Here is a 19038-nt window from a genome sequence, read left to right as displayed (position 1 = left end):
AAAACTTCTAATCTTAGTTATTGATGACGATACTTGTAATAATATCAATTTAATAAATCGATTGTTATCATAAACTACTTTGATGCTTCCATATTGAACAATTAAGTCAATATTAAGATAAAAAGATTTCAAAATGACTTCCGCACCGGACCTGAAGGCGAAAAGACGATTTCGGGGCGAAAAGACGAAAAGACGAAAAGACGAAAATTAAGGTTTGTTAAATTTCGTCTTTTCGGGGCGAAAAGACGAAAAGACGAAAAGACGAAAATTAAGGTTTGTTAATTTTCGTCTTTTCTGGGCGAAAAGACGAAAAGACGAAAATTAAGGTTTGTTAAATTTCGTCTTTTCGGGGCGAAAAGACGAAAAGACGAAAAGACGAAAATTAAGGTTTGTTAATTTTCGTCTTTTCTGGGCGAAAAGACGAAAAGACGAAAATTAAGGTTTGTTAAATTTCGTCTTTTCGGGGCGAAAAGACGAAAAGACGAAAATTAAGGTTTGTTAAATTTCGTCTTTTCGGGGCGAAAAGACGAAAAGACGAAATGGCACAAATCAGCAACCATAAATAATAGCTCTATGATCACTAATAGTTTCTAAAAACGGTATTACCATGGATGATTCGGAGGATACAGTATCACTGATGTAGAATGGGTCGATAAGAGATTGAGTTGTATGTGTTATTCTAGTTGGACTGGTTACAAGGTTAGTCAAATTATATTGTTGTGCGAGATTGCTAAGATCATTATTAGTTGCTGTCAATAGGTCAATGTTTATGTCCCCTGTAAATATAATATGAGGCGTATAGTCAAAAGCTTTGTCCAAAGAATATTTCAGTCGTGTCCAAATTCCAGAGTTAGATTTTTGCCACGGCGGTTTGTATAATAAACATAAAAGATACTTCTTATTGTCAGTAAAAAAATCAATCCATATTATTTCGTCATTTGGTGATTCTAGGTCAAGATTTGATGATTTATATATATCATAATACAATCAAATTACAGATCACATAAGGTTTACATTTGGAAATTTTGTATATTTGCAAGATAACTCATAGAATGTATGCTTATGAGATATCTTATATAATGTGAGACTTTTTTTTCTTCTTTTTATGACTTTTAAAAGTTTTGTTGTAAGTCTGATCATGCAATGCTATATCCATATAAATTGGCTGATCAATTACTTTAAAGCAGTGCCAAAAATGCATTCATCAAAACCAATCGAAAACATACCAAACTATGAAATTAACGTGAATTATAACAACGGTAGATTTTGGGTGTCACCGCTTGATCCTGTTGATATAATTTGTCATTTTTTATGTTGTTTTCATCGGCAAGTTTAATCTTATTCTAAATCTCTGATCTGACATTATGAGATTTTTTGTGAAAAGCCAATATTTTGAATTATATCAAGGATTTATATACGTCCTTGATTATATCAACAAAAATACGTCATGCATGTAAAAGGCTCGTAAATCAAGTCCGATCCTACCCGATCCCGTCGTTAGTCTTTTCCCGACCTATTCAAGCTTTCAGATGATAATGATTTCAAGCGTTTTTTTCATAAGAGCGGTGCCATTTGAAAGTCGATCCAGACCAGAATCTCTGAGAATGAAAATATGCCGCGTACGGTCCATGAAAGAAGAAGCAATGAGAAATCCGGATCAGCTAAGAGGAAATCTAAAACTGGTCCATCTACAAAACCTCGCTCGGGTATGAAAAGTCGTTCAATAAATCAAGTTTTCAGAAAAAAATCCACTGACAACTGATGCAAAGTTTCATGTTGAATTGTCAACAAGTCAATAAGATGTAGGTCTAATAAAATGCTATATTTGAAGATGATCTATCACTTGAACGCTTGCAACTAAAAAGCAATAGCACTGAGCTTCTGCCGGATGAAGATACCGTTTTTCGGATCATGAAAGCGTTTGAACCGATTGATTGTCATCCTCGACACACCAGGGGTTCCGATCACATACGATCTCTACACCCCTGGACTATCTCATAGCAAAACTGGAGGCAACCGGACAGAACAGGTAATTTAGTCCTTTGATGTACATCAAAAGAGCCGTATAACGGTAGACTGTGGTTTACTGTGTGGCTTTGATGTTGGGCGTCGCTCTCTCTGTAGTCTTCAAAGGAAATCTTTGCAGGCCTGTGATTGGTCAGAAATTTTCTTCTGAACTGCCTTCAGTTTTACTATGAGATAGTCCAGGGGTGGATATAACGACAGTTATGGTAACCCCTGGAGTATCGAGGATGATTGATTGTATAATGAGCTCTCATCAACAGGTCCGGCAGCACGCTAAATCTTTATAGCTAGATTTGACTATATAGCCAAATCTGACAACACGTTATAGTGGACAAACGTAAACAAACAGATGAGGTGAGGACTAAAAAAAATCAAGTATTATTTTTATGGAAAAGGATTTGAAGTTGTATAAACAGCCCCATCCCATGGATTTAATGATGTTTTACAACATGTGATGCTTCTAACATCAGCATTGTATTCCTTATTGCATGAAGTTGTGATTCTTTTACGTGTGAATCACGACATAATGATGCTTCTCAAGGTTAAAAGGTAGGATATATACATGTTTAACGTAACAGATTAATGTGCCACGAATACAAAAGAGTAAAAATATAGCTGAATATTTTCGTCCATAATTTACATTTTGGTTAAGTGCGCCCCAAGTGTAGTGATGGAACGTAACTCTTTATAATTTTTCCACTAAAATTATGTACCGTGTTCAACCCAATAAGCGCCCATGTCCCTATAAGCGCCCTTCCCCCTTTTTGAGGCCTCAATTTCAATTGCCCATGCATAAATAACGACCAAAATTACATAAAACTGTATAGATTTGCAATAATTTTGACTTTTTAGCACCTTTTCATTTTTAGCTCACCTGGCCCGAAGGGCCAGTGAGCTTATGTCATGGCGCGGCGTCCATCGTCCGTCCGTCCGTCCGTCCGTCCGTCAACATTTCCTTTAAATCGCTACTAGTCATAGAGTTCTGGATGGATTGTAACCAAATTTGGTCACAAACATCCTTGGGGGAAGGGGAACAGAACTTGTATAAATTTTGGCTCTGACACCCCGGGGGCAGGAGGGGCGGGGCCCAATAAGGGAAATAGAGGTAAATCCTAAAAATCGCTACTTGTCCTAGAGTTCTGCATGGATTGTAACCAAATTTGGCCAGAAACATCCTTGGGGGAAGGGGAACAGAACTTGTATAAATTTTGGCTCAGGTCCCCTGGGGGCAGGAGGGGCGGGACCCAATAGGGGAAATAGAGGTAAATCCTATAAATTGCTACTAGTCATAGAGTTTTGCATGGATTGTAACCAAATTTGGCCACAAACATCCTTTGGGGAAGGGGAACAGAACTTGTATAAATTTTGGCTCTGCAGGTCCCCTGGGGGCAGGAGGGGCGTGGCCCTATAGGGAAAATAGAGGTAAATCCTTTAAATCGCTACTAGTCATAGAGTTTTGCATGGATTGTAACCAAATTTGGCCACAAACATCCTTTGGGGAAGGGGAACAGAACTTGTATAAATTTTGGCTCTGCAGGTCCCCTGGGGGCAGGAGGGGCGTGGCCCTATAGGGAAAATAGAGGTAAATCCTTTAAATCGCTACTAGTCATAGAGTTCTACATGGATTGTAACCAAATTTGGCCACAAACATCCTTGGGGGAAGGGGAACAGAACTTGTATAAGTTTTGGCTCTGGTCCCCTGGGGGCAGGAGGGGCGGGGCCCAATATGGGAAATGGAGGTAAACCTATAAATTGCTACTAGTCATAGAGTTTTGCATGGATTGTAACCAAATTTGGCCACAAACATCCTTTGGGGAAGGGGAACAGAACTTGTATAAATTTTGGCTCTGCAGGTCCCCTGGGGGCAGGAGGGGCGTGGCCCTATAGGGAAAATAGAGGTAAATCCTTTAAATCGCTACTAGTCATAGAGTTCTACATGGATTGTAACCAAATTTGGCCACAAACATCCTTGGGGGAAGGGGAACAGAACTTGTATAAGTTTTGGCTCTGGTCCCCCGGGGGCAGGAGGGGCGGGGCCCAATATGGGAAATAGAGGTAAATCCTTTAAATCACTACTTGTCATAGAGTTCTGCATGGATTGTAACCAAATTTGGCCAGAAACACCCTTGGTGAAAGGGGAACAGAACTTGTATAAATTTTGGCTCTGACACCCTGGGGGCAGGAGAGGTGGGGCCCAATAGGCGAAATAGAGGTAAATTCTTTAAATTGCTACTAGTCATAGAGTTCTGCATGGAATGTAACCAAATTTGGCCACAAACATCCTTTGTGGAAGGGGAACAGAACTTGTATAAATTTTGGCTCTGACCCCCAGCAGGTAGGAGGGGTGGGGCCCAATAGGAGTATTTGGAGGTTAATTTTAAAATTCCTTCAGAAAAGAAACAATGAACCTGTATTCAGAACATTACTTGGCATTACAAACCAGATGAGCAATAAGGCCCTCTGGGCCTCTTGTTATCAATTTCTGAAGCGCCTTGGGGTATGGGATATCATCTTTCACATCATTCCATCACCAACAAGTGTCCTCAAACCTCTTCAGGTATGATAAATGTGAATATTATAACAATCAGTCTAATTAAAATTAGATGTTCATTATATCTACTGCGTAAATCCTGTATGAATAGAGTAGACTAGATAATGAACATCAAATTTTGATTAGATTGTATACCAATGAAAAATGTAACATCCTTTTTATTTTGTCTTTCTTACTATAGGGTCTCCTAAGAAAAAAAGATATCGACCAGGAACAAGAGCCTTGATGGAAATTCGTCAATACCAGAAAACAACTAATTTATTACTTCGCAAACTTCCCTTTGCTCGAGTGGTATGAATTTTTATCAACCAATTGTTAGTTAGAAATTTTTGATGGCTAAGTACCTTATTTTTGCGCGAATAGTGACACTTTTTTTCGTAAATTAACAAGTGCAAAGTTGGGGAGCACACTATACGCAGGTACAGGCTCTGGGTCATGATCACCGACCCGCAGGTCCTAGCTAAAGTGTGCAGTAACATTTTGTACATGTTGTCGTGATAGGTTTATGATTTAATACTTGAATCTCTAATAAGTCAATGTCCAATGCATAATATTCAATATAGAATAATTAATTTTTCTTTGTTTTCATACCAAATCTGGCTTTCTGATTGGCCAATATTTTTTTTGCATACCACTATGAAAAAAAAATCTGAGAATGGCGCGAAACCCCGACGTTATCGTGACGTCACAATAGAGACACTGACGTTGCGTATTGATTCGGAAAAAAGAATCCCTTGAAAAACCACTATAATGTTACATTTAAACAAACTTTATTTTATCAATTAGAGTATAAAATTAATTATAAGTATTGATGTCACTATTTTTTAATTTTATCGGGTTATGAAAAAAAAATTGTTTGCATATGTTCGTTACATGAAACAGATTATCTTATAAATATGTTTCGCCAGCATGTGAAAACTTTTGAATTAGCAAATGTTTGCGAAAGTGAGTGTATTTGCCACATGCAGAGCCAGCAAATTAAATACGAAACTAAAACCTTCTTACATTAAAACTGACCAATCGGCACTCTAAATGATGGTATGGCTGTCAAATATACTCTTATTACCATCTTTTGAAATGGTTTTGTAAAATCTCATCTTGATTTCAATACTAATTAGTCCAGTAAAAACACGAAAAATAGAGGCCTAACCTCCAAATAATTGCAACAGAATTTGTTTTCTCCTTTTTGGGTTGGAGGATTTTAGTATTTTACCATGAAAAAAGTCGCCAAAAATCATATGTTCGCAAAGTCGTTTTTTCAACACCCAAAAAAAACATATGAAGAAATCACACTTTTGACCACTTTTAAAGTACCATATCTGCTATTTCTACAATACTTGAAATATGAAATCGGGTATATAGTAAGACAAACTTCAGGTTAGTACAAATAAGTTGAAATGATACAATAATTATTATTAACTGATACAGTTAATCCAAGAAATAAAGAAGGATGAAAACGGCTCTAAACCTTTTGATATAGCTAGCATTACCGTTTTTGTTCTTTTTAGATGCAAACATTTATAACAATGAACAATATTAGTTGATGTTTTATGTCTTAAAGGATTACTTTTTCTTTGATTAATTCATGATCGATAAAACATTAGCTAAACAAAAACTGAATATTAACCTGTCAAGTTGACTGATCGTGCCAAATTGAAGTGTTTTTATACTTTTGGCAAAACACCCATTTTGGTAGCTAATATTTTGGAAAATAAAAAATCAAAGCTTCCAAATATGTTATATACTTTTTTGTATATTTTGTACTTGTTATTTTGATCGTTTGTTGTAAAAACAGTATAGATATGCACATCTTATGTAAAAACTCACGTTAAGGTAGACCGTCCCTTCTGGTTTCCTCTCAGGGATTTCGTTTTTTTTTTTATATTTTGATTTTATGTATATCCTGATAATAAAAACCACATGAAAATAATATGTCACTGGTTTAATTTTTCTTCCAGGGTTGCTTAAAGATATGTACTAATGACATAAAATTACGGATTTTAAGGATTTTTAAATAAATATTACTCCCTCCCTGTAATATCCCTTAACATGTAAAGAATATGCCCGTAACATGTACATTCAGTAGGTGATATAGAATTCACAACTCTATAAAATAAGCTGGGTTTTCCCACAATAAAACAAAATATCATTATATTAAAATAAAATTCCGGGCCCATTGTTAGTGAAAAATTGCATCAAAATAGTTATGTTTCCTTTTTTTCTGAAAAAATGATCCCAGGAAAATCAATTTTTTATACATTGTAGTTTCCATGAAGATTGACTTATTTGCAATAAGAAAAACCAATAAAAAGTATAACTCATCGTATTATTTTTCAAAATATGTGTGGTCCGTGGTCCGGCGTCCGTCGTCCGTCCGTAAACAATGCTTGTTATCACTATTTCTTAAAAACTGCTGCAGGGATTTTGTTTAAACTTCACATGGAGGGTCCCCTTGGTCCATATTTGTGCCATACAGGATTTGTGGCTTATCGGAAAAACAAGATGGCTGGCAGGGAGCCATATTTGATTTTGGCAGTTTAAGTTTGTTATCGATATTTCTTGAGAACTACTGAAGGGATTTTGTTCAAACTTCACATGGAGGGTACCCTTGGTCTCTAGTTGTGCTATATAGATTTTTAAGCTTATCGGAAAAACAAGGTGGCCCATCTTGGATTTTGATAGTTAAGGTTTGTTATAGAATGTCAGAATAGGTGATACGGAGTAGTCTCTCTTCTACCGATTTTTATATTAGAGTTGTCTCCCCTTACCTGACATATTATATACACAATGTAAATTAATTATTTGAAATTACAAATATCAATTTATTTTGAATGGATATGAATGATTGAGAGGTAATGATGAATAAATGATGAATATATCTGTAAAAAATGTGAAAGCAGTGAAAATTTTGTGTTCAAGATTAGAATAATCTATTTAAATATGGAAATTTGTGTGCAAGTCCTTCTGTGAAAGGAACATAATGTTATTTATATGTCTATTGAATAATTAAAAAAAAAAAAAAAAAAAAGTTTGTTATTACCATTTCTCAGAAAGTGCTGAAGGGATCTTTCTCAAATTTAATATGTAGGTTCCCCTAGGGCCCTAGTTGTGCATATTGCATTTTTGGACCAATCGGTGATCACAAGGTGGCCACCAGGCCGCCATCTTGGATTTTGATAGTTAAAGTTTGTTATCGCTATTTATCAGATAGTATCAAAGGGATCCGTCTCAAATTTGATATGAAGGTTCCCCTAGGGACCTAGTTGTGTATATTGGGTTTCGGGACCGATCGGTCAACAAGATGGCCTCCAGGCCGCCATCTTGGATTTCGATATTCAAAGTTTGTTATCGCTGTTTCTCAGAAAGTACTGAAGGGATCTGTCTCAAAATTCATATGTAGGTTCCCCTAGGGCCCTAGTTTTGCATAGTATGATTTGGGACCGATTGATCATCAAGATGGCCGCCATAGAGCCATCTTGGATTTTGATAGTTAAAAAGTTGATATGGCTATTTCTCAGAAAGCATTGAATGGATCATTCTCAAATTTTACATGTAGGTTCCCCTAGGGCCATAGTTGTGCAAATTGCGATTTGGGGCCGATTGATCGACAAGACGGCCGCAAAGGAGCCATTTTGGATTTTGATAGTTAAAGTTTGTTACTGCTATTTCTCAAAAGGTACTGAAGCGATCTGTCTCAAATTTTATGTGAAGTATGTTTGAAAAAGTTTTAAAAATTAGAGTAAAGATCCATTTTGCCATTGTCAGACATAGATTATTCTTTGGTGGGCGCCAAGATCCCTCTGGAATTTTGTTTAAAAATATTTTATTTAAAAATATTCCACTAAAATGAGTATCAATGGTATTGTTTATGATAAAAAAATTTGATATTAACAATCAAACAAAAGCATATTTGGCTGTTACAAGGATGTAATTATGCAATTTTCATGTTGTCATACTTTTTCCCTGTGTTGATTTCAACTTATGTTTTTTGGCAATCTGTGCTGTCCTTATTACGTTCTTGCCAAACAGTAATTTTCTAGTATCTCATGATAACCACGTAAGTTTATATTTGGCTTCAAAGTAAGCAAATTATGAAAATATCCCTATTTTTCTGATTTTTTGGGGGTCAAAAACACTTTCCCAAATTTTTATTTGTGGCGACTTTTTTCCTTGTAAAAAACAAGGTCAGATCTGTATGAAATACGGCCAGCTGTGGTTGATTAGCCTAGCTCGGTCGGCTTTCCAGCTAATATCTTGGACATAATTAAATCTAAATGCCCATCAGATACACTGTAGACTTGATTGATTCCACTTGGAATTACACAAGGTATGATTAATTATTTGATTGTAAAAGCATCGTTGTTGAGATCCTCATTATATTGTCACCAGCAATTTACAAGCTAACTAGGCATGTCGCTAGTGTAGGCTAGTGCTGCTTTTATAACACAAGTGTTCAAATCATGTTGTTAAATCTCCTCTCACCAGTTAAATTTTAATGATTGCTCCACCGCCAAACAGCAGGCATATATGATATTTCATTATATCGATCAAATAATTTGTGTTTAATCGTGTATATATATGCCTAATTAACATAAAAAAATATATAAGATAATTTATTTTGCCTTTGGTGCATGCGCAATCAGTACTTCAATTCATATAGAGTATAGTGCCATGGAATTTTTTTCGGGATGCAATTAATTGTTTTTCATATTTTTTACTTGAAGTAAAATTAGAAGCTCAAACTTTTCAATGGTGATAATGGTGTAAAGTAAGTAACTTTTGTAACAGAAGAAAAATACTAAATCGTCTGCTCTGTTTTTGTTAGTGAAAAAAATACCATTTGTCAGTGGTGGAGCATCTTTAATGGACAGAAGGTTGTTTTAAGCACTGATAAAACAATAGGAACGGTTTGGTTTTGTTCTTTAAGAGTGTTTGGAGGCTATGCAAAAACGTTCTGAATGAAGAAGATGCATGACTTTTTTTAGCTCCACCTCCGGCCCGAAAGGGCTCGGTGAGATGTGACTGTCCAGTCCGTTCCGTCTTGCTCCGTCAAAAAATCGCTACTAGACTTTTTTTTTGCCACAAACATCTTGGCCCGAAGGGCCGAACAGAAATTATGTCAATTTTGAGGCTCTGACTCCCGGGGGCAAGGAGGGGCGTCCGTTCCCAATAGTGGAAATAGTCCGTCAACATTTCCTTTAAAGCGCCTACTTGTCATAGGGAGTTCTGAATGGATTGTAACCAAATTTGGGCCACAAAACATCCTTGGGGGAAGGGGAAACAGAACTTGTATAAATTTTGGCTCTGACCCCCGGGGGCAGGAAGGATAGGGGCGGGGGGGCCAATAGGGGAAATAGAGGTAAATCCTTTAAATCGCTACGTTGTCATAGAGTTCTACATGGGAATGTAACAAAATTTGGCCACAAAATCCGTGGCGGGAAGGGGAACAGACTTGTATAAAATTTTGGCTCTGGTAATTGCTATACCGCAAAAATACCGTATCTTGAAAATTTGAGAACGATCCATTCAGTACTTTCTGAGAAAAATTCAGTACCTTTTGACGCGTGTATTAAGGCCACAACCAATTTGAAACCTAGTTCTCCAATCAGGATTTCCCGCCCCTAAAATGGAAAAGTTAGGGAAAAAAATAATTACCACCCCTATTTCAGCCGCCCGTAAATCCGAAGAATGAAAGTCCAATTTTTCCCTTCCCATCCGGTTTGTGCTTTAGATATGCCAAATTCCTTATTACTTGAGCGCTTGAACCAGTATGAAAATGACAGTATAAATGCAAAAGGGAACCAGATTAAGAAAAAACGAATGAAAATATGGCGGGTGTTTACGTTGCAACTGTGAGAACTTTTGACAGAGATGTTGTTATTCCCTGTACTGTAACAGAATGCCCGAGTAAATGGACGTTTAAATTTTTTAGATTCTATAAACGCAAATGACGAAAATATGATCGATGTGGTTGACGTAAAATTATATGCGTCATAGATAATCCAATTCTTAAAATCGGGAACCTATATTATATTCTTTTCTGATTATTGACATCACATTCAATGTTTATTTTTTTTTACTTTGACTTCATATCATGCCAACAACATCAATACATAGAATTTATCTCCTTCCAACTTTAAAATGCTTTTGAATTGATTTTTTTTTTATTTCAAAGATGAAAGCAAGGTCACAGAAACTAAAATAAGAATTAATGTAATTGAATTAATATGATGCATAATATGAATCATGCGTGGCATTGGAAGAGCAAAGCTCTACTTGTTTATTTTAGCTTCTATTTCATGTAGCTAGAAGACATAATTTAGAAATATAAGGACATACTTTAAACTATAGAAGTATATGATAAAATAATTGTCTAGCATTAATTACTCCTGTTATGCATTTGCATTAGTTAAATATACATTTACTGGGGAGAGCGGTACCGGAGCAGCACACAACAGGAAAAGGTTAAACCAGTACGAAATTTTTCCATGCATGCAGGTCATTGATCTCAATTATAGACTACTTTTGCTTACGTACTTGTTACTGTAACAGAGCTTCGCGCTTATGAACAGTTTTGCATGTGATAAGTCTGCCAATACTCAAATAACTAGTCAGGATTATATCTACACTGTGATTTTTAATATTTAATATATTTACATTTAATTTTGTGTGACTCTTAAACATTCTAATTAATACATTTAAAAAAAAGTATTTTCATGTAGGCAAATGCACAGTTTTGTTCTATTTGGTGTGGCAAAATTTTACAGGTTACCAATATTGTAGATCTTTAGAACTTTGCACATGAACTTGTACAACATTCTTCAGACAACAATTTAGTCTTTCAGACAAGTCAATAGCACAGAGGCCAAAAATGTTACTTATATCTTTTCTTTTGACTCTCAAACTTAAAATGCATCATGTTATCATATTTGTCAATTTTTTGATACCGCTCCCCCCATATTTTTTTGGAAAATGAAAATTAAAAAAAAAAACCAAAAAAAAACAACCTCTCGCCCAACTTTTTTTCCCGAAATCCTGAAGAACTGTTATTCAAATTGGTGTGGCCTAACAAACTTGAAATTTCAAAATCAAAGATAGTTGCCTGGTGGCTATCTTGAAAACCGATTGGTCCCAAAATGCCATATGAGCAACTAGGGCCTTAGGAGAACCTACATATGAAATTTGCAATGATCCCTTCAGTACCTTTTGAAAAATAGCCGTAACAAACTTCAACTATCAATATCAAAGACGGCTGCCTGGCAGCTATCTTATTTACCGATTGGTCCTTAAATGCCATATGTGCAACTAGGGCCTTAGAGGAACCTACATAGGAAATTTACAACGATCCCTTCAGTACCTTTGAGAAATAGTGGTTATAAACTTGAACTATCAAAATCAAAGAAGGCTTCCTGGCGGCTTTCTTGTTTACCGATTGATCCCAAAATGAAATATGCGAAACTAGGACCCTAGGGGAACCTACATATGAAATGAGAATGATCCCTTCAGTACTTTCTGAGAAATAGCTGTAACAAACTTTAACTATCAAAATCACAGATGGCTGCCTAGGGGCCATATTGTTATTTCGATCACTCTTAAAATCAGCCGTATGAAATTTGTGACTGATCCTTTGAGGTCTTTATGAGAAATAACGTTAACAAAACATCAACTGCCAAAATCCAAGAAGGCTGCCTGGTGGCCAAATTGTTTTCGATCAGTTTGAAAATCTGCATGACACTCCAAGGGCTCTAGGGGAACCTACATATGAAATTTGAGACAGATCCCTTGAGTACTTTCTGAGAAATAGCGATAACAAACATCAATTACCAAAATCCAAGATGGCTGCATGGAGGCCATATTGTTTTTGCGATCAGTCTCAAAATCAGTATGATACTCCTAGGGCCCTAGGGAAACCTATATATGAAATTTGAGACAGATCCCTGGCGTACTCTCGGAGAAATAGCAAGAACAAACATCAACTGCCAAAATCCAAGATGGCTGCCTGGTGACCATATTGTTTTTCCTATCAGTCTGAAAATCTGCATGACACTCTTAGGGCATTAAGGGAACCTATGAACTTTGAGACAGATCGCTTGAGTACTTTCTGAGAAATAGCGGTAACAAACATCAACTAACAAAAATCCAAGATGGCTGCCTGCCGGCCATATTGGTTTTCATATCAGTCTTAAAATCAGCATGACACTCAGTGTGCCCTAGGGGAACCAACACTTGAAATTTGAGACAAATCCCTTCAGCACTTTCTGAGAAAAAGCCAGTGTTCTCCCTTAAGCAATTTTTCCTGCTGGTCCTAAGGACCGGCTGACCCTAAAAGTTACTGGTCCTGAATGAAAGTTACTGGTCCTTACAAAGTTACAATTCATCCTTGTAGTTTATATAATTACTAGCAAAGTAATATAGTTTTACTAACAAAATGTATCTACATATCCGGATTAGTATCGTAGACTCTCAACAAAGTCAGTGGCGTAGGAAGATGAAACGTAATGGGGCGGCAAAGGTCCCCGGGGAAAAAAAAATTACGATTAAGAATGGCTGAGATGAGTTTTACGATTTGTTGAATTTGCTGAAGACACGAGATTTTGGTGATTGGGAGGTCCGGGGGTCTCCCCGGGGAAAAAAATTACGATTTAGAATGGCTGAGATGAGTTTTACGATGTATTTTGATGAATATGCGCGCGCCTAAGGCGCGAGATTTTGTTTTTTTGGGGGGCCGGGGGTCTCCCCTGAGAACAAATATTACGATTTGGGATGGCTGAGATGCGTTCTACAATGTATTCTAATAATTTTAAAGCGTTCTTAATACGGTAATTTTTCGATTTAAAGCTACCTGCATTTAGAATGATAATTGTGAGTGACGTCATACCATTATGCAACCCAGCTCGATATTCACACCATCGGCACATTGTTGTGTCACTCAAAATAATAATGAATTGATTTTCTTGCTAAGACATATAAACATATCAATCTTTTAGAAGCATTTCTTGAAATAGTATAATCCCTTGATGGGCATTTTTAGTCTAGCTCGTGTGTATTGAATTTTCATTATTAAAGAACATCTTGAACGTTTTAGTAAACGCGCCGCGCAATTTCGAACACTGGAAAAAGCGGTAACAAATATCAAGTGCCAAAATCCAAGATGGCAGCCTTGTAGCCATATTGTTTTTCCGATCAGTCTGAAAATCAGCATGACACTCTGTGTGTCCTAGCGGAACCTACATATGAAATTTGAGACAGATCCCTTTAGTACTTTCTGAGAAATAGCGCTAACAAACATCAACTGCAAAAATCCAAGATTGCTGCCTGGTGACCATATCGTTTTTCCGATCAGTCTGAAAATCTGCATGACACTCCATGTGTCCTAGAGGAACCTACATATGAAATTTGATACAGATCCCTTAAGTACTTTCTTAGAAATAGCGGTACAAGCATTGTTTACGGACGGACGACGGACCATGGACGAAAGACGTTTTGAATAGCCAACCTGATGATGGTTGGCTAAAAATGTATTATTTAAGATAAGAATATGTTTATTATATAAATTTGAAAAATAATAAAATGTTTGATCTTTGTTTCAGGTGAGAGAAATAGTACAAGGTAAAGGTTTAGATCTGAGGTGGGAAGCCACAGCTATCATGGCTCTACAGGAGGTGAGTATCATATATACTAGAGTACAGAAGTGTAATTACCGTTCTGTTAAGGGTTTGGTCCTGTTCCAATGGAGCTCGATATGTTTAGTGTTTGATAAGGTGTCTGGGCCACTTTCACAAACATTACTTTTAGAACTTTTTTAGGAATTCTTGAACTTAAAATTTTCCAGCCTTGATATCCACAATACTGGACAAACACTGGACTTTCTGTTAAAAACATCTTGCACATTTTTGTGTGGAGATTTATTTCTAGTAGCAGTTATTGCAGATCTGTATACTGAAGAATTTTGAAACCAGAAGATATATATATCTGGAATAATGTCAAATTATAAGAGAAAACTACTATTATGGATACATGTACATGGATATCTTGGGAAAGTGTTGTAAAACCATTAGCAAGCTTCATGTATTACATAAATTGTACTATGTTTTGTTTGTAGCCCTCAGGTAGAATGTATACCTATATATTATTTTATTTTCACATACAAAAAGTATTATAATAATAATCATTAGACGTAACAGATAAGCTGTAGTACTGACTATATCAATTTAGGAAAATTTTGTAATTTTTATTTTATCGCAATTTTGTAATCATGAAATTTTTTTTTTCCCTTTCCACAGGCTTCAGAGGCTTATTTGGTACATCTATTTGAGGATGCCAACTTGTGTGCTATACATGCCAAGAGAGTCACAATAATGCCCAAGGATATTTGGCTAGCTAGGAAGATTCGAGGAGGACAATAGGTTGACACAATACGTATATAGGTGAACAGGTGTACAGTGTATATAAGTTGATTTAGAATGCTCACTGGCCACATTTCTGGTCTACATAGTGTTTGAATTGAACATTAAATCATGAAATACTTAATAGTGGACACATTGACTATTTCTCAGTGAGATGATCCTGGCAGCTTTACCAAGGAAGCATTATCATCTGACCTTCAGTGAAATAATCATGGTCTCTAATGTAACTACCTTAGTGAAACCATTTTGAGCCAACCTTTATTAAAACTGGCCAAATCTCATCTTTAAGCAGACAGTGCTGTAGTGTCTCACTTGCACCTCTAGTGAGTTATAATTGTGAACATGACCTATATAGTTCTGAGGTGTGATCTTGACCCAGATAGTTCCGTGTTGTGACCTTGAGTGAGATAGTTCTGTGGGGAGACACTTTAAATGAGATATTTCAATGATTTGATCTTAAGTGAGATAGTTCTATGTTGTGACCTTGACAAAGATAGTTCAGTAACATTGACTTCAATAATTCTGTGGTGTGACCTTGACCCAGATAGTTCCGTGTTGTGACCTTGAGTAAGATAGTTCTGTGGGGAGACACTTTAAATGAGATATTTCAATGATTTAATCTTAAGTGATATAGTTCTATGTTGTGACCTTGACAAAGAGAGTTCAGTAACATTGACTTCAATAATTCTGTGGTGTGACCTTGAGAGATATTTCTTTGGTGTGAAAAAAAACTGTCTGGGAGAGTTCTGTTTGACCTTGAATGAGAAAACTTTTTGGTGTAACCTTGACTGAGATAGTTCTTTGGTTTGACCTTGACCAAGATAGCTCTGTGGTGTGACCTTGACTGAAAGTTCTGTAGTGTGGCATTGACAAAAAGAAAACTCTGGTGTGACATTGACCGAGATTGTCCTGTAGTATGACCTTGACAGTTCTATGTTCTAACCTTGACAGTTTTGTTGTGTGACCTTGACTGGGAAAAACTCTGGTGTGACCTTTACTGAGATAGTTCTGTGGTCTGACCTTGGCTGAGATAGCTCTGTGTTTTGACATTGGCAGAGATAGTTTTGTAATGTGACCTTGACCGAGATAGTTCTGTGGTGTGATCTTGACCGAGATAATTCTGTGGTGTGACCTTGACTGAGATAGTTCTGTAATGTGACCTTGAATGAGATAGTTCTGTGGTGTGACCTTGACTGAGATAGTTCTGTGGTGTGACCTTGACAGAGATAGTTCTGTGGTGTGACCTTCACTGAGATAATTCTGTGGTGTGACCTTGGCGGAGATAATTCTGTGGAGTGACCTTGACAGAGATAGATCTATGTTTTGACATTGACTGTGATAGCTCTGTGGTGTGACCTTGACCTAGATAGTTCTGTGGTGTTACCTTGACTGAAATAATTCTGTAGTCTGATCTTGACTGAGATAGTTCTATGGTCTGACCTTGATTGAGAGTTCTGTGGTGCGACCTTGATTGGCAGTTCTGTGGTGTGACCTTGACAGAGATAGTTCTTAGGTGTGACCTTGACAGAGATAGTTCTGTGGTGTGACCTTGACAGAGATAGTTCTGTGGTGTGACCTTTACCAAGATAGCTCTTTGGTGTGACCTTGACGAAGATAGTTCTGTGGTGTGACCTTGACAGAGATAGCTCTGTGGTCTGACTGTGACCGAGATAATTCTGTTGTCTGACCTTGACTGAGATAATTCTGTTGCCTGATGATGACTGAGATAGCTCTGTTTTGACATTGACTAAGCTAGTTCTTTGGTGTGACCTTGACAGAGATAGCTCTGTGGTGTGACCTTGACAGAGATAGTTCAGTGGTGTGACCTTGACAGAGATAGCTATGTGGTGTGGCATTGACAGAGATAGCTATGTGGTGTGACCTTGACGGAGATAGTTCTGTGGTGTGACCTTGACTGAGATAGTCCTGTGGTGTGACCTTGACGGAGATAGTTCTGTGGTGTGACCTTGACTGAGATAGGTATGTGGTGTGACCTTGACAGAGATAATTATGTGGTGTGACCTTTACCGAGATAGCTCTGTGGCCTGACCTTGACTGAAATAGGTATGTGTTCTGACATTGATGGAGATTGTTTTGTAGTGTGACCTTGACTGAAATAGGTCTTTGGCCTGACCTTGACTGCTCTGTGGTTAGCCGTGTGGTCGGACAATCAGTGAGATGGTTCTTAGGTATGATTTTGTGTAATATAGTTTGTTGACCATTTACTGGGTATTATTATAATATGAAATATGTTATTTACTCAAAACTTCAATGAAATTTCAATTAAATTTGATATGTGCAATTGAGAGAGCAGGCAATGTATGTATAATGTGTATAGTTTTTATTAGTACGTACATGTATTGTTATTTTAGATGATAATATTGTCTGATTAATGCAGGGTACTAACAGTGCCAAGTAACCTTAACATTAATCAATTAAAGAAGTTGTAGTGCGTACATGAATGAATGCAATGAAACTTTGCTGTATTTTTTAAAATAAATTGGTATTTTAAATGAACTTCATATGCATTAAAATGTTTTAGTATGTGGGATCACTTTCTCTTCAATGCAAGGGTCCCACTTTTAACTAAACAGAAATTTGAATAAATAAACAAAACCTTGAACTGATTCATATTTAATCTTTAATAACGATCTTTCATTTTCTGTCATGCGGCAGTCCATTTCATTATAAGTAACACTTATACAACAGTAAGTATATGCAACATCAATACACAATAATACAAAAACTTTTCTTCAACAAAACGTCTGTGTAATGTAAATAACAATTATTGTCTATTAGAATGTTGACTGATGAGTTGTATGGGTATAGTTTACCATGTATGTATGTATGTAACACCGTTTATTTTTCAGAGCACCGCCTATATGACGGTTATACGGTATCTGGTAATTTTTCCAGAAGGTATACTTTTGCAGTGACCTAGAACTTTAAAGTTATCAAAGATATATCAATTACTTATATTGCACAACACATTTAAGTATTGTTAGGTAGTAAAATGTGTTATGCAATAAAAGTACATGTAATTGGTAAATTTTTGATAGGTTTTCTATCCTAGAAAGTGAGTTTTAAAAGAAATGTCATTGTCAAAGATGTTTGACCCACGAAAATGACATGTTACATTATATATGGCGGTATAAGAATATGATAAATTCCTCACTCTTATATTACACTTATGCTATAACTAGCATTGTAATTAAAATCTGGGAAAAGTTTTCAAATATAATATTCTCCTGTAATTATCAAACACCTCTAATTTGGAATGCTATGTGCCATTATAAGTAAAAATCAAGAATGAACTTCTGGAAAACGGCCGGCTTGTACCAACCTGTGGCATGTTCTATATATAGCTAGCTACCACCTAAATGTGAGACACGTTGTTTGAAGATATCAGTATTAATATTAACATAAGAAGTGAATAGGAACACATTTGATTACAGAATTATTATCCACACAATACATGACATTGTGTTCTTGTCACAGGAATTTAACTTGGCACCAATTTCGAAATAGTTAATAAAATATATAAACATATTTATATTTATTTAGATTTTAAATTCGTGCTAAGCCCTTGAGGTTGTGGTGGTAACAAATCCCTATAATATATATATATTGATAGTTAAGTCCTGTCATTGCTTTAAAGCACAACAGAAAACACAGATATTGCTTTTATGAAAAAATATAAATAGACATCTATTAACATTGCATTGCCATTTACCTATAAGCTATAAATAAGTCTCACAGTAACATTGTGTGTAACATTTCCTTATAACAATTAACTCGCATATGGCTTCCTCTACATCGAACCAATAGTAAATAAATACAACTAAACAATGTCCGGGCGACATGAAGCTGCAACAGATATTACTGACAACTCAAGCAATGAAAGACTTCACAAGCAACAATAGAAGGATATGGCAAGCACACGTGAGAGTTACGGTATAACAGGAAATTTTAGTGTACAAATTGTTGTTTTTGTGGTTGTTATGGAACTATGAATTTTAAAACAACAGAAATTGTTTATTACAGCATTGCTTCCAA

The 19038-nt window shown here is 36.3% G+C and overlaps 1 protein-coding gene across 1 annotated transcript; it reads left to right on the top strand.

Moving 5' to 3' along the window:
- The first annotated feature begins 1553 nt into the window (after positions 1-1553).
- On the top strand, positions 1554-18223 carry LOC138321171 (histone H3-like). Its single transcript, XM_069264654.1, has 4 exons — positions 1554-1706; positions 4758-4867; positions 14167-14238; positions 14860-18223. The coding sequence occupies exons 1-4, from the start codon at positions 1613-1615 to the stop codon at positions 14980-14982; spliced, it is 399 nt and encodes a 132-aa protein (XP_069120755.1). The 5' UTR covers positions 1554-1612; the 3' UTR covers positions 14983-18223.
- Positions 18224-19038: the final 815 nt, after the last annotated feature.

This window comes from Argopecten irradians, chromosome 4 (genome assembly GCF_041381155.1).
Source record: "Argopecten irradians isolate NY chromosome 4, Ai_NY, whole genome shotgun sequence".
Lineage (NCBI taxonomy): Eukaryota > Metazoa > Mollusca > Bivalvia > Pectinida > Pectinidae > Argopecten > Argopecten irradians.
Note: the sequence above shows the minus strand (reverse complement) of the source record. Positions and strands in the feature narration are given on the sequence as shown.